General features: G+C 39.9%; 1 protein-coding gene across 1 annotated transcript; it reads right to left on the bottom strand.

Annotated features, from left to right (window-relative positions):
* Window positions 1-303: 303 nt before the first annotated feature.
* meox2a (mesenchyme homeobox 2a) lies at window positions 304-15,451 on the bottom strand. The gene is made up of 3 exons (XM_034103116.2): window positions 14,500-15,451; window positions 9,952-10,124; window positions 304-1,993 (listed from the first exon to the last, which is right to left on the bottom strand). The coding sequence occupies exons 1-3, from the start codon at window positions 15,050-15,052 to the stop codon at window positions 1,775-1,777; spliced, it is 945 nt and encodes a 314-aa protein (XP_033959007.1). The 5' UTR covers window positions 15,053-15,451; the 3' UTR covers window positions 304-1,774.
* Window positions 15,452-15,523: the final 72 nt, after the last annotated feature.

Genomic DNA, 15,523 nt, shown 5'->3' with positions numbered 1-15,523 from the left:
CATTGTTCATTTACCAAGTTTATTCAAAAGTCATGGTTGACTTATTCCAATTAGCATCCGTTACCTTTGACCACATGTTTAAAACTGTGCCAGTAATCCGGGAGAATAAGTGAAAATGCAGTTTAGTTATATGGAAAAATAATTCAGTGTTGCACCATGTGTATTGTGAAATTTCAATGTACTTTTAGGCAAAACATTATAATGACATTAATAATAATAATAATAATAATAATAATAATAATAATAATAATAATAATAATAATAATAATAATAATAGTAATATTAATAATAATGACACTTGCTGGTTATGTCTTGTCATGCAAAATGTTGATTATTCTCTCTGAGCTAGCTAAATGGGACTGGCTGGAGATCTTCAAAGTTTGTTTGGCAGGAGCTGTGTCTTTGTCAATTCTCCGGCCGTAACCTTCAATACATTCTTCAGTGTCTGCCATCAAGTTCGAGCTCTCCTGTGTTCTCATTGTGTTTCGAGTCCTCGCTCCAGAAGTTTTCATTACAGTGCTTACTTTTTGTTGTTGTTGTTTATTAAACAGGCAGTAATCAGGAGTCGCTGCAGGTGAATAGGGACGACCATATTTGGAGGTGAGTGTGCTGTAATTTAGATGACTGAGTTAATAGTCTGTGGTAACTGGGCTGTTTTGATGTTCGATTATCAAGGCACTAAATGTCTTCTATACTTGTAAATACATTGCACTGCATTTCAGTTGCAATGTCAAAAAGTTAAAGGATCACATTCATCCTGTGGTTTGCTTTGCGGGGGAAGGAAAATAAAATTAAAAAAACCTCGCATGCCGTGTGAGGTGCCTCCTGAAAAAATTAGAATGCACAATCACAATGTGGTGAAAGATGAGATCAAGTCAAGAAATTATTTTCAACTTAGTTTTGTAACAGAATCTGATCCTTTGCGGGTTCTCCCTCTCAGATTCTTGGCAGAAGTCCCGACCCTGCCCGAAGGCTGAGGTGAATTTAGCATGCAGCCCCATCCCCAGCTTTCTACACTCTTTGCGATGTTTAATTCATTTCAGCTTCACTTTATGCAACACCCATTTCAATGGGTGGCTGCATAGATGAAAAAGTCATACCAATTATTATTAATTTTGATCAATGGTTATTGGTTACATTTTAATTGATCTGCAACTGTTTCTGAAAAGATTTAATAGAATACTTATTTCAACATTTTTACAAAATTACATCTCTAGGCAGAAAAGTGTTGACTAAAGAACCGTCCGTGTTTATTACTGCACGAGTTGAATAGTGTGGGTATAAAACTATTGTTGTGGTAAGACAATACAGATCATTTATATTAGCTACTGTAGGCAAATTAGATTTCCTGGCACTTGATTTGATCAATAACTAAATTACATCGTAATTTACATTTTATACAGTAGAAACTGAGTGAGAAGTAGACTGTGTGTTTAACAGTGCAAATCAAAGCCGGCTTCTCTCGAGACACACAACATGGAATGTTTACAACAGTATGATTACAAATATTTCCAAATTGTTTTTTTTTAAAAAGTGTTTTTCTTTTTATCAAGGAGATCTTTAACCAATGGCGCTTTACAATATGTCAACATCCTTCCTTTATGTGCTCAGTTCTTGAAATGTACATATCGCCTACATAAGGGCTGCATTATTTATCACACTTCTCTGTATAGTTGTACACTTATTTAGCATCGTTGTATGACGATGGCGAATCAGCAAACAGCAGTCCTGAGGCAGCGCAGGGCCTATCCTCTGAGGGGCGGGGCGGGGTGCATCATAAGTGAGCGTGCTCGGAGCTCTGGTCGCTGTCGTGACTGTCCTCATTGGCTAAGGAGTCCGTCGAGTGGTGAAGCGCTGCGATGCCAGAGAACTCTGATGGCAGCAGCGTCCCCTTTTTCACATTGACCAGTTCTTTCTCTCGGGCTGCCGCTCCCTGCTGACCGCCCTTCACTCTTTTCCACTTCATCCTCCTGTTCTGGAACCACACCTTCACCTAGAGGACAGAAAATGTTAAATTAATTGCTCAAACAAAGTCACAAAAAACTGTTCATATGCAATTAGGAAACCATTTTTCAGCAGGTTTCTTTCTGATTGCAGCCACAGCTACAGTAATGCAGTGGATGGACTGTTCCATCTGCCACTTGGCGTCTACCTGTTTTTCCCTGACTCAACAGCCTCAACCGTATTTACGTCTCTCAGATTGATGATTAAGCTGTTGCTTAAAACGGTTTACACGTCAAGTAGCAGCAGAGGCCCCCTGAGTGTCGACACATGCGCCCAAAGGAAGGGAGAGTTGGGGGGGCTTGTTCTTGTCACGCAGGGTGGGGTGGGTTTATTTTTGGGGAGTGTCATTCCGAGGGGATCGAGTGGTCACATGGTCAGGAAGTTAGTTGACAGCACAAACGTTTATCTTAGACGTCATCGGCTTACGGCGTGCTGAGTATCACTTCGGATTCTTTACAAGCTTCAGGGCCATATTCTGAGAGCAGGAGGGGGGGGGCGAGAGTCCAGCTAAGGATCATTTATATATGCCAGGCTCTAATGTCAACCCAAACATGTGATCCTTAAGGCTTACATACACACACAGTATTCAGACTCACTCAGCAGCACTGTACCTGCACTGCTTGACATCCTATAGGGACACATATTTAAATCTCAACACATCACACTATAAAGTATAATTTAACTTTGGATAGTTCACAAGAACTGCTGATCCACTTGATAAAAAATTGCACATTTAAGCATCCATGGAAAACTTAAGGGCCACTCTACTTCTTCGCTTTAAGGGCATCCCACATAACACATTACAACCCTGTCTCCTAAAAATTACGTTCCCACAGAACTAAACTGCATTCTCAATTACGTTTAGCTAGAAACGTATTTTCTCCCACGTTACGTTAGTTATGAACGTATCTCAAATACGTTTATTTTCTACATATCTTCTAGAAGCATATTTTCTTCCACGTTACGTTAGTTATGAATGTAACTTAAATACGTTTATTTTCTACATATCTTTGCCATTTATTGTCTTGCTTATAATGATGATAATTAGTTATTTATAAATATCATTTTAGAGCACACCTTTGAAATCGACAATCGGGCTCGATATATGGTTAAATTAAAATCAGTAGGCGAGGCTGTAATTTCGCCAGCTGTTACTCTCATGTGCGAGGCAGAACATAATAGTTTGATCATGCCAAGAAGCTGCTGTGTCGTTTATTGCACCTCAAACATTAAAACAAATCCAGAGTTACGTGTTTCTGTACTTCCTCTAAGAAGAAAGGACAGTAACAGAAGAGCTCTGTGGCTTCAGGCTTGATCGCCGTTCAAATGACAGCGCTGGTTCCCCCTGGTTTCCCCAAAAGTGGGCGGGGCTGTAAAGTGAAGTAGATTTACTCTCATCTATTATTCAAAACCATTCTATTTATTCTAACGTAAATTACATGCCAGTGTTTTATCTTTTATTTATTTGTTTTTATTTTAAATCGTATAATGTCGGACTTTTTTTCCGTCTGTGAGGAAAAGAAATGGGGCTCAGAGCCTCAAAATACTGAAATCTGTATTTTTTTAAATCTTTTCCTTCTAATTTATTATTCTTTTCTAAATAACACACTGTTATTTACTCAACAATAACACACAATTATCCTTGTTTTTATTTATTCATTTAATTCTATAATCTTGGGCTTTTTAGCCGTAAATAAAGTCACCGGAAACAGACGGGACATTTTGAGCGATACACACCACAAACTCATTAAACTGATTACCCAAGATCCTCAGCTTGAAGCTTGTTGATTGGATGTTTTAGCCGCAATGCACGCTGGGATATGGTGTTGATATGATATGGAGATATGATATCCGACAACGAAAAATAAAATAATACCTAATTCAGAGTGTGCTTGCTTTTCTCTTTGGAAGTCATCACATAACGGCATTGTAATACACGGTTCGGCTGCATTACATATTACACATCTGCCGTAATTCTTTATTTATAGAGAGAGACAAACAGGAGAACTGCTGCCAAAACTGAATACTTGACGTGGATCATAAATATATCAACAATTAAACAACATCTTCAATTTCTTTTCACAAAATACGTCTCCTTGCAGTATCAATAGTAATTCGGCTGACTTTTATATTTGATCCAATTGGTATATAGGTTATATTTACACCATAACGGTGCACAGCTGATCGAAAAGGACTTGTAGTTTTTAAAGATATTACTGATTTTCTTTGAATATAAGAATCTAAATACTGAGTTGAGAGAATAGTCAGGGGATTTGGGTGATGGGAGACACATCTATGGAATCACAATTTCAATAGCTTACTATTAAATGACGGATAGCCTATGCCTTTCTGTCTGTGATGTTTTACAAATCAGATATTAATGTGTAGAAGTAAAACAAGAGAAATAGTATAGCAATATCCTGTAAAATTATGTAAAAACATGAATACAACTACACATCTTCAGATGTTATACATAAGTGTCTACACTAATAATACAAAGTTATTATTAGTATGCTGTGTGTACCTTGTGTGCACCGCCTAGTGGTTAAAGCATGTTATTGAATTATTTTTGTTGAATAATCTTATTTGATCAAAACAATATTAAGAGTACATACTTTCATAGGGGGAAAGTAGAAGGTCAATGATAGAAATATAGAATATAAAAAGTCAAGAAGATACTAAGTGATCTCTACAATAAAACAGTTTAGTGCTGGATGTACAAAGATATTAATAGGAGGATGTGCAAAACAGAAAAACGAATTAACCTTTATTAACACATTAAAAAATACTTTAGGTTAAGGTCTTCTTTTAAACAAGAAAAAAGCTCTGGGGGTATCTATCTACAGATGAATATTAAGCCTGACAAAGTACTTAACGTCTAAAATATTGCTTTCCTGCAATGTTAACTATGTTGAAACACTTATTTTAAATGATATTATACACATTAATTATACTCTTATGTATGTAGATAGAATAAGAAATCTGCAGAATATGACAGTTTAATGGTGGAGGTATACAGTACACACATATTGATAGATGTCTGTTGAGGAACCTGCGACCCAAGTTGTGTATAAGATCAATACACCTTAGAAAACCTTGAAATCTTGAAAGGGATATGCAAAATAGCCATTATACAGTTTTTAATTAACTATTAGTATAGAATAACGAGTAATGAATATACTTTATAAAGATCTGCAGATAAATGTTTAGTCTTCTCAAGCACCAACTATCAAATATCTCTCCTGATTGTTGGCACTTGACAATCACCTTCCCTGAATTGTATTCAGGTGTAACTAAAGTCTGCTTTAAGGGTTGTTTATATTCCACATCATTAATCAGAATCTGCAAAGTAACTAAACTAAATGTAGTGGAGTAAAAATACCAGGTTAACCTCTGAATTGTAGTGGAGTAGAATTACAAAGTAACAATGAGCTGTCGTGTGGGTATATATTAATGCTGCCCATTATGGATACAAGCGATTTTCACCCATTTAGTAATTACATGTTTTAAATGTGTACACACCAATGTGTTTCCTATCGCCTAAACCTCCAGGGCTGTACACAGTTTAATACTGTCAACTTCTACATTTGGGAAAAACGTCTTTTAAAACTACAATTCCCAGTAGAGACGTGCCATAGAGAACATGTTGCGAAACACAATAGCCAGCATGTGTAGTTCTGGTGGGGCGTTCGAGTCCAGTTTTGAATAGTCTGCCGTGGTTTCGTTCCATTTCAAAGAGCTTGACGCTCGGCGTAACCTCGGCGCAACATCACGGGGTTTGTCAACGGGACTGTAGTCCCAAACGATAGCTGGGGATTATGGGTAGTGTAGTGTCTTGGGCCATCCTAAATCTCGAAATGTCCCGTCTGTTTCTGGTGACTTTATTTACGGCTAAAAAGCATGCTAAAATGCCCAAGATTATAGAATTAAACGAATAAATAAAAACAAGGATAATTGTGTGCTATTGTTGAGTAAATAACAGTGTGTTATTTAGAAAAGAATAACAAATTAGAAGGAAGAGATTTTAAAAAATACAGATTTCAGTATTTTGAATCTCTAAACCCCATTTATTTTCCTCAAAGACGAGAAAAAAAGTCCGACATTATACGATTTAAAATAAAAACAAATAAATAAAAGATAAAACACTGGCATGTAATTTACGTTAGAATAAATAGAATGGTTTTGAATAATAGATGAGAGTAAATCTACTTCACTTTACAGCCCCGCCCACTTTTGGGGAAACCAGCGCTGTCATTTGAACGGCGATCAAGCCTGAAGCCACAGAGCTCTTCTGTTACTGTCCTTTCTTCTTAGAGGAAGTACAGAAACACGTAACTCTGGATTTGTTTTAATGTTTGAGGTGCAATAAACGACACAGCAGCTTCTTGGCATGATCAAACTATTATGTTCTGCCTCGCACATGAGAGTAACAGCTGGCGAAATTACAGCCTCGCCTACTGATTTTAATTTAACCATATATCGAGCCCGATTGTCGATTTCAAAGGTGTGCTCTAAAATGATATTTATAAATGACTATTATCATCATTATAAGCAAGACAATAAATGGCAAAGATATGTAGAAAATAAACGTATTTCAGATACGTTCATAAGGAACGTAACCTGGGAGAAAACATGTTTCTAGAAGATATGTAGAAAATAAACGTATTTGAGATACGTTCATAACAAACGTAACGTGGGAGTAAATACGTTTCTAGCTAAACGTAATTGAGAATGCAGTTTAGTTCTGTGGGAACGTAATTTTTAGGAGACAGGGTTGCACATTACCAATAATCAAATATTTGCTTAAAATAACACAACCAGAACTGAATTGGTGTACGAGTCAAAAGATGTAGATTCATTCAAACTAGGCTACATTTGGGTTGAAAGGTGACGTCTATATTATTCATACCAGTTACAAGGTACAATAATACAACCTACTTTTCACTGAAATAAAGTATTTTAAATTATATTAGTACAATGGTTATACAGTATGTAACCTTTCAACCATATTTACTGGGTTTTGGATCCAGATCTTGAAGAATATGTGGAATTGTATTTTTATTTTTTATTTAACCTTTATTTAACCAGTGAAGTATTAAAGTAACATGTTAAAGCAGAAAGTTGTAGATTAGCGCAAATGGTCTTTTCTTCCACTTGACTTGTTAATAATCAGAAGGTGGTTTTTTGAGAAGGTAAGGTACAGTACAGCCTGTGATTTCTGCCTTGAGTAGAATGATTACCCGTTGATAGTATTTTTCAGAAAGTCATTTTGGGCTTTCAGGGGCAGAACTCAGCAGGTTGTCTGTACGAGTTTTCTGTATGATCTGGAAAGCTTAAATTAATACAAGAAGGAAATATTATGTCAATTATTGGACCTTCTCAAATATAACATACTTTGATTACAGTTTCCAGATATTTGAAGAAGTCATGAGATGATGTGAGTCACACAGTTAGAGAGACAATGGTCCTCCAGTTATCAATAGATGCAAGCATAACTTTCAGAGGGGAAAACATGTGACATTTGTGTGGGGGGCTGGATGATGAAATGAGTGTGCCTTAAAACCTGCTGTAAAGTTCTACTATTTGGAAAACATGGCTATAATTACTGCTCAACTATACCTGTGTTTGTGTTTTATTGATTTCTCTCTGTTTTATTCTTTCATGTTATGAGTACTAAATTGCCACCACATTTTGGAGTAGTTGGTTTAAACAGATGTGTGTGTTGAAGATGTTAAAGGGGAACGAGTGTGCGTTCTGTCATGACTCCAGAGCATTGTTGTGGGACTGAGGGCAGAGACACACACACACGCACACACACACACACACACACACACACACACACACACACACACACACACACACACACACACACACACACACACACACACACACACACACACACACACACACACACACACACACACACACACACACACACACACACACACACACACACACACACACACACACACACACACACACACACACACACACTGTAAGGAGATGGGGCGAAACAGTGTGAACGGCCAATGGAGAACTGCCAACTCACTGGCTAGCTCGCCCAGAAGTGAAATCGCCAATAACAAATAGCTAGGGAGGAGTTGTGTCGGTTGCACAGAATGTGTTTAAATACTGTACCATTCTTACAGTTGGCGCTCTTTTCCTGACTGACTGTCGTGGTACGTATATTACACGGTGGTAGGAATTGAGCCCGGAGCGCTCTGTATTTGGTACTATTGCAGAGTGCTCTATATTGTGTATTGTTATTTTCTACCATTAAAACAGATTATTGTTTAACCTTTATTTCTGGTGCTTTGAGTTCCTTCTTTTGTAAATTTGACTAGCTCATCAGTCATCAAGGGACGCGCGGAGCAGAGGTGAACCTTCCACCAACGCCATTGGGTGGTGCTCCAACACCAGGTGAAAACATTGAAACAAAATCTCATTTACAATGCTGACCTGGCCAAGAATAGAATAGTTTTCCCATGCAAAACGTTGGGCTCTATTGCTCCACCTATGCCAACTTTTACAATATTCAGGTTTCCCACAAAGACGTAACATCAACAGCTTATTCAGCACAAATCAAATGCCGTGGCCAACTGTTGTTAGGCCAATATTTACCTCACTATCTCCCGCTAAATATTTTCCCTGACAAAGCTGAGGTTGCACTCACACACATCCAATGCTGCATAAACTGTCAGAAAAGATTAATTGCAACAGTCTGGGAAAAGGCTGAAGTGGAATTAGAATGGCAAACTCTGTGTTTGAGGTTTCTGTGGAGTTGTCCTTGACATGGTGGTATTGAGAAGTGGTTCTTCAACATTCTTTTTACACTATTTGTAATGTGAAGCAAAAGCAGAGGATTACTGACACGATTTCAGATACATTTATCACTTTTGACGTCACAGTTTCCAGTTGCTCCCAAATTAGTCAGAACCTAAATGCGACTGTGCAGGTTTACTACTCGCATTACTAAAAGGCACTCAAAACACACTGGCATGCACTTTAATTTACTGGGAAAGATTTCTTTAGATGGACACTTTTATCTGAAGCTTCTGACACAATACACTGGGTGCCAACTAAACACACGTAGCAAGGACGGCTCTACTATGAATTGAACCAATTACAACACTTTGAGACATTTAAGGACGATAGACCAATGCAAACATTTCCAAAATTGGGATCAATAAAGTACTATCTTATCTTATCTTATCTTAGTCATATTTTAGTATGTGATTGCAGGAATAGCAGGTGTCTGAAGAAGGGCCCTGCTACTAAATGAGATGGAACTCAATGGTGAGGTTTTAAGTTGAACCAAAATGTCCACAGTGAGAAAGGTCAAATATTCTTTTGTGTTTAATGTGGTTCATGCAAAACGTTTTAGCTGAGCATGACACATACATCTTGCCACCACATGATTTGAATCTGAGGTATCACATGCATCTCTAAGGTTTCTCTTTCCAGTCTTTTCTTTAAATTTAATCCACACTGTTTCACACTGCAAAATATCACTGGCGAGGTGTCAACTAAGTGTGACTTACAGCTTCCAAACGGGTGTCAGAGAACAACAGGCTGTACGCCGTTTCCTCCCCCCACCCATTTGTCTCTTGTTATTTATTTCATGTGCCTGCATTATACAGCAACTGGCCCACGCCACTGGCCCAATTTGTGCAGTGGGAGTGGGAGAGAGGAAGTGACTTGCTAGACAGCACTTCCTCCGGCCCGTCTCACTGCCTCGACTGTGGGCTGCTTGAAAGAATAGACAGGAACATCTGGAATATGATAGTCCCGTCACCGGAGTTACGAAAACACAGTAGCGAGCTGAAAAGCCGCCTAGTCGTCCCAAGGCCGTCTCTGTTTTCACAACATGGCATTAATGTGCTAATGGGGGGAGTCCGATAATGTCTGAACCCAGGGGGAAACAAGCTGCGGTGGGTAGGAACATACTTGTCTTTCAGTGAGGTCGAGGTTGACGGCGATCTCGTAGCGCCTTAGTCTGGTTAGGTAGTTGTGGTGGGCGAACTCGGCCTCCAGCTCTCGGATCTGCTCCTTGGTGAAAGCCGTCCTCTCCTTCCTGGGTTTGCTGCTCACGTCTGACTTGTAATTCCCGTCCTGGGACTCTGAAACCAAACACCACACAGTTCCACTCAGATTTATATGCAACAAAAATAAAAAAATAAAGCCGGTGTTATGTGGCAGGTGCAAGTCAGCAGGGGGAGAAAAGAGGCGAGGTAAGGGAAACAATGGGAGCTGTCAATCACACTTTATTGTTCAGTCATTGTTTATGAACACTTTAAGTGGCTGGAAGGACTCACGGCGGCTACACATGTGTGTCTGGCTGCGGCAGCTGTGCGGTAACAATAGGCTGGGTCTTATACTGCCAACATGGATTTAATTTGTCTTCGTCTTAAAAGGAATCTGCTGCTACACCCTTATTTTTAAATATGGAACAAATCAGCTTTGATAGAAACATAAAATCAATTTCTTAAGTTCATTTCTAATTAAGATCTCACAGGCAGCTCCTCATTGGGAAGGAAAATGTATTTATGTATTTATATTTGTTGCTCTTACTGTATGTGTTACGTGTTCTTTGACATTTTCAGAATGCCTGTAAAACAATCACAAAGTCAAAAGATAAAAATCAAAGATAAAAATGCAGAAGATCTCCAAAAGTGTTTCAGTTGTTGTTGGTGTAACTGATATTGTTACTGATAAAATGATGATGAAAAAATAATAAATATATTATTAAGTCTCCTGTTAATAGTCAAATATATATGTCTACGCAGGAAACACAAAGCTGGTCCTTGCAACATACTATGCCTTTCAATAAATTCAATCTAGGATATACATGTGGAGAAAAATAACTAATCTCCACTTCAGTTCATCAACCCAGAACAATACTTTTTGTTTGGTTATTCCCACAAACTTTCCAAAGTAAACACGCACTGTTAATTTGCCTTCCTAAGTTTCCTATTGTGGGCAGCGCTTGTGGTTTCTCTGTTGGACATGCTTCAGTTGCACTTTGCACTTGGAGGCAGCAGTGATTGCATGCTAATTTATCTGCGGTCCTGTTCTGTAGCGTGTGTTAATCCAGCAGGCCTGCGTCAAGCAAAACTGTAAATAGTCCTGCAGCCCAGAGCCAGACTCACAAATGGTGCGAAGCCTGAAGCCACGTCACAGGAAACACTATCTTTTTACTTAAGATTTCCATCCGGAGGGACCGTTGCTTCTGTTTTTCTGTCAGTATAGAGAGTTTTCCTTCTAATTAAGTTTGTGTTTTTTCAGAACAATATAACTCCCTTGAGAGGCTGAAGAGAAAATGAGGGGTCAACTACAGTAAAGCTGCTATACAAAGTTACATTTGTGTGACACCATTTTAGAGCCAAGGACAAACATACATAAACTGCAAGAATTCCCACATTTTATGAAATGAAGCACATCATTGCTTGACCCGCAGCCTGTGTCCAGCTCCTCATTGACCTTGCCTCTCCCTCCCTGTCATTTCTAACTGAGGGCTCCGAACAATGTGTGGCTGATTGAAACGTCAGACGTAATTATTCGCTCTCTCTCTGGTAAACACAGACATTGTGTAAAGTGAAATATAAGAATTACACAACCAGCTGCTTCAGACCAGCAGGCCTGGAGTTAAAATGAGCGGCAGGCTTTTATGACACAGCCACTATACCACAGCAATTAGGTCCCCACTGTAACTTTCATCTCTCCACAAAAAAGGAGGAATAATACGAGGAAAAATACACGCAGCTAGACGCGGCACGTCATTTACTGTATGGTCCCAAATGAACTGAGCTCATTGCAGGAGGGACCCTCTCAAAAATATTGTCTTTTCTTAAGAAAATAAGACAGAAATGTGTATTCTCTGACCCTGGAAAATTGCATTTGAGTTGTTTTCCTTTAGTGGAATTGTGACTTCTTCGCAGAAACACACACAAGATTGAAGTCGAATGCATCGACACATCCTTTTTCTAAATGTACTTTCATGAGAAAGTGTCTGCCAGCTAGAAGCACCTCTCTTATATTTTACAACACTGCCTCAACAAAATAAGACTTCAAGCTCCTTTTATTGTTCCACGAAAAAAATCTAGTAACTTCTTAAAAGGGCGATCGCTCCCTCAACAGCATTAGTCTATCTATGCAAATATAACCCATGATGAACTCGGCAAAGTGCACTACTGACACTCAATAGGGCTAAAACTCTCCAAGAAAAAATGAGCAGGTTCTGCGGAAACCAGACACCTAAAATACCAAGAAGCTGGCTCATCTCATTAGCCCGCCCTGCGGCCTTCCTTGAGGAAACAATCACAAGCGAGTATTAGACAAAGAAAGTTGAGATGCTTCCTACTTCAGCTAAACCTAGCATGGAAATGAGCTCTAAGGTTTTGTTATTATTTCTGTATCTAAATTCAGGTTTTGCTCAGGTTTCTGGTCCAGATGGTGAAACCCAATCCGGGCTCTATCTCATGCAACTGGCAGTGGTGTGATATTTAGACAGCTGATTGAGTCAGCAACCTAGTTAGCCCCGATAATCAGCCTGATTGGTGTTAGCGTGGAGGGAATGCACGGCACATGTAATGAGTATGCAGCAACTTTTGTTACAAGGGAAGTGGGATTTGGAGACTGAGGCTTGGTTTCCAAACGATATGACAAAGGAGGAAAGGAAAAGGGAGGTGGTGCGTTGGACTTGTGGATTAAATACCCCATTGCACCATTCTGCAGGAGGACAGGACTATAACAATTAAGCCGTCTGGGCTCTCCAAAGGCTCTGTGTTTTACATAATGTTGGCATATTCTGTATTGCATGAATTTTTTGTTTAACTACTACATCTAGAGTTCCTGCTAAATCTGGTGTAGTGTAAACTGGAACTGCTCTTTGTAGTATTTGTTACCTAGATTATTAACCAATACATATTTACAGTGCGGTTAATTGCAAGAAAGTTTTGAAAACAGCTGGTCTGACAGAGGGACTGCATGGTGTCTGCAGTGAACACCAGCATCCTGAGCAAAAAGTAATCACATTCAGAAATGTCATTCAGTGGTCCAGCGCAGGTGATATGCTGTGCGAGCAAAGAGGCCCTTTAAAGGGAGGCAGGGTCGGCGCTGAGGGCCCACAAATCCTCAAATGGACACACTGAACGGTGAACGCACTTTCCCTGGAAAACTTAGAACTCTCACTAATATCACGTTCCCTGCAGGACTCCCGCGACCTCGGCAGTTTGTCACGCCGTGATTGATTATTGTGGCGACTGCAGGTTGGAAATGTCCTGCAGGTCATCATGGAGGTGGTACCTTTTTAGTATTGTTTTAAAGGAGGGGTTCTCACATAAATATATATAAGATTTTTCTTTTAATAGTAATGTCTTATGTTTGTGTATTATTGTATTAATACTTTGCATTTCATATTTCAAGGACGATCTCAAGCCTTAAATATATCTTAATATTTGCAGTTCATTTACAAAAGGTGTGGACACTAGTCAGGGATATTTTTTAGATCAAGCTCAGATCACCTGCACTAGCATTTAAGTGCAGATTTTTTATTTCCTTATGAAAAATACATTTTATTTAAGTCAATCTTACTGAGCTTTAGAGCAACATGTAATCAAGGCATTTTGAGGTTTTTACTTATGGTACTAAACATAATTTATAATCTTTGGATAGTCAAATCAATCAATATCACATTATTAAAGTACATAGATATTTAAAATTGACATCTGAAAATTGCGATCATTCATTAAATTTCAGTAAGCCAGACTGTGATATACTTTAACTAGAAGATTAAGACAAGAAAAAAGGCTAAAACACCTCCGTCTGTCGGGTGTTTAGAGGCGCCGGTGTAGTCTTTTACAATCCGTGACATTAATTCTTTACTGTGTGCCTCATTTTCTGCCCTCTGAAGAGTGTCGCAACAAACCAGATGTGATTTTTAAACAAAACATGTCAGTAGTCAGATGTGCCCGCACAGTTACGATTGGCCTTTGCTCCACGCTTCAGTCCGCCTGCTGCAGCAGCCTCCCTGCGTGTCAGCCAACACCTACAAACTGCTTCTCAGACAGTTTTTTGTTTTCCTATCACAGCCGCACAAATCTTAACAGTTATGTTCTGTTGAAAGATTGAGAATGACAAGTACAGATGTTTGTTATTCATGAACTCTGCTTGGAATTTCTTAAAATGCTGATATGTATGTGATGATCTTTATCTAACAAGGAGACTGAACAAAGAGACGTGTGAAATCCCTCCAAAAAATTCAAATATAGTCTTTAGCTGTGCAACATGTGACAAGCAGCTCTATTAAATTAAATACACATTTAATGTAGAGAAAAAAGTTTGATTACATTGGATTGGATAAAATCAGATTAGATATAGTTTATTGATCCGGAATTGTGAGATTGTTTATATTGAAACAGGAGGGGGAAAAAATCTCTGTCATGAGAGGGTAGTGACTTAAATAACAAAAAAAGGAAATGTCTCCTCTCATCTTACCTGAGCTGTCACTTTTCCTCTTTCCGCTCCTCTTCTCGGCCTCAGCAGGTGAAAGAGTCTGTCTTCCAAAGTCCGCAGACACACAGGAGGCCCCTGTGGGGGTGCTGCTGATGCCCAGGCTGGGGGTGCTGGCGCACATACTGGGCCCCCCAGGGTGGCCCAGGTCTGGGGCTATGGGCCCGCTCTCATGGGACGAATGGGAGTGCGGGTGGCAAAGGTTGTGGCGTGTGCTATTAACAGGTGATGGCATCTGTGGGATATGCCAGGATGTGTGGTGCTGAGGCGCGTGGTGATGCTGCTGGGGGGGCATGTGGCCGCGGTGGGGGTGGTGGTGGTGCTGCCCGGGAAACAGGCCATCGTCCATCTGATAACTGGAGATGATACAGGGAGAAGGTGAGGAGGTGGAGGAGGAGGAGGATGAAGAGGCCAGGTCAGGGTAGGAGACGTGGTCCGAGCGTCCGTGCAGGGTGAGGGGAGACTGGGTGAAGGCAGGGTGCAGGGCCTGCGCCGGGGCGTGGGGGCTCCGCAGGCAGCCGAACAGCGTGTGATCCATGGTGTGCAAACACACACACAGTCCTCCAGGAAAGGTGAGAAATGCAGATAAAAGAGGTGAAAGTAACTAAATAAAACAAATCAAAAAGATCACAAGCACATATCCAAGATGCTCCTCTTTCTCCTTTGACTATCCCACAACTTTTTTCCTTCAGTTAAAAAAATTCAAATAGTCTTCTCTCGATAATTCAGAGCAGAAAGCGAAGTGTGTTTTGAAGCGGGTGTCCTGTGGTAATCCGGAGCGTGCGGCCAGTTGCCAGGCGGTACGGGATAAACAGTTAGCCCAGGGTGAGCGGCAGCAGAGCCTCTCAGATGTCAGGAGGAAGAGGGGACTGGAGCTCGAGGTGGTTCCTAGGAACTGCAGAACGAGGGGAGCCGGCGGAGGGGATGTTATAAATAGTGTGTAACTTGAGAGGGAGGCTGGGTCACAGACTGCATACGCGCTACTGACCACATACATATGATCACCCTC

Source organism: Pseudochaenichthys georgianus, chromosome 16 (assembly GCF_902827115.2).
Source record: "Pseudochaenichthys georgianus chromosome 16, fPseGeo1.2, whole genome shotgun sequence".
NCBI lineage: Eukaryota > Metazoa > Chordata > Actinopteri > Perciformes > Channichthyidae > Pseudochaenichthys > Pseudochaenichthys georgianus.
Note: the sequence above shows the minus strand (reverse complement) of the source record. Positions and strands in the feature narration are given on the sequence as shown.

Excerpts from the sequence above, each read along its gene's own strand:
- meox2a (XM_034103116.2), bottom strand. The coding sequence starts at position 15,052 with ATGGATCACACGCTGTTCGGCTGCCTGCGGAGCCCCCACGCCCCGGCG. Across the intron at positions 10,125-14,499 it reads GAGGAAAAGTGACAGCTCAG|AGTCCCAGGACGGGAATTAC; the intron begins GTAAGATGAGAG and ends GTTTGGTTTCAG. Across the intron at positions 1,994-9,951 it reads TCGACCTCACTGAAAGACAA|GTGAAGGTGTGGTTCCAGAA; the intron begins GTATGTTCCTAC and ends TCTGTCCTCTAG.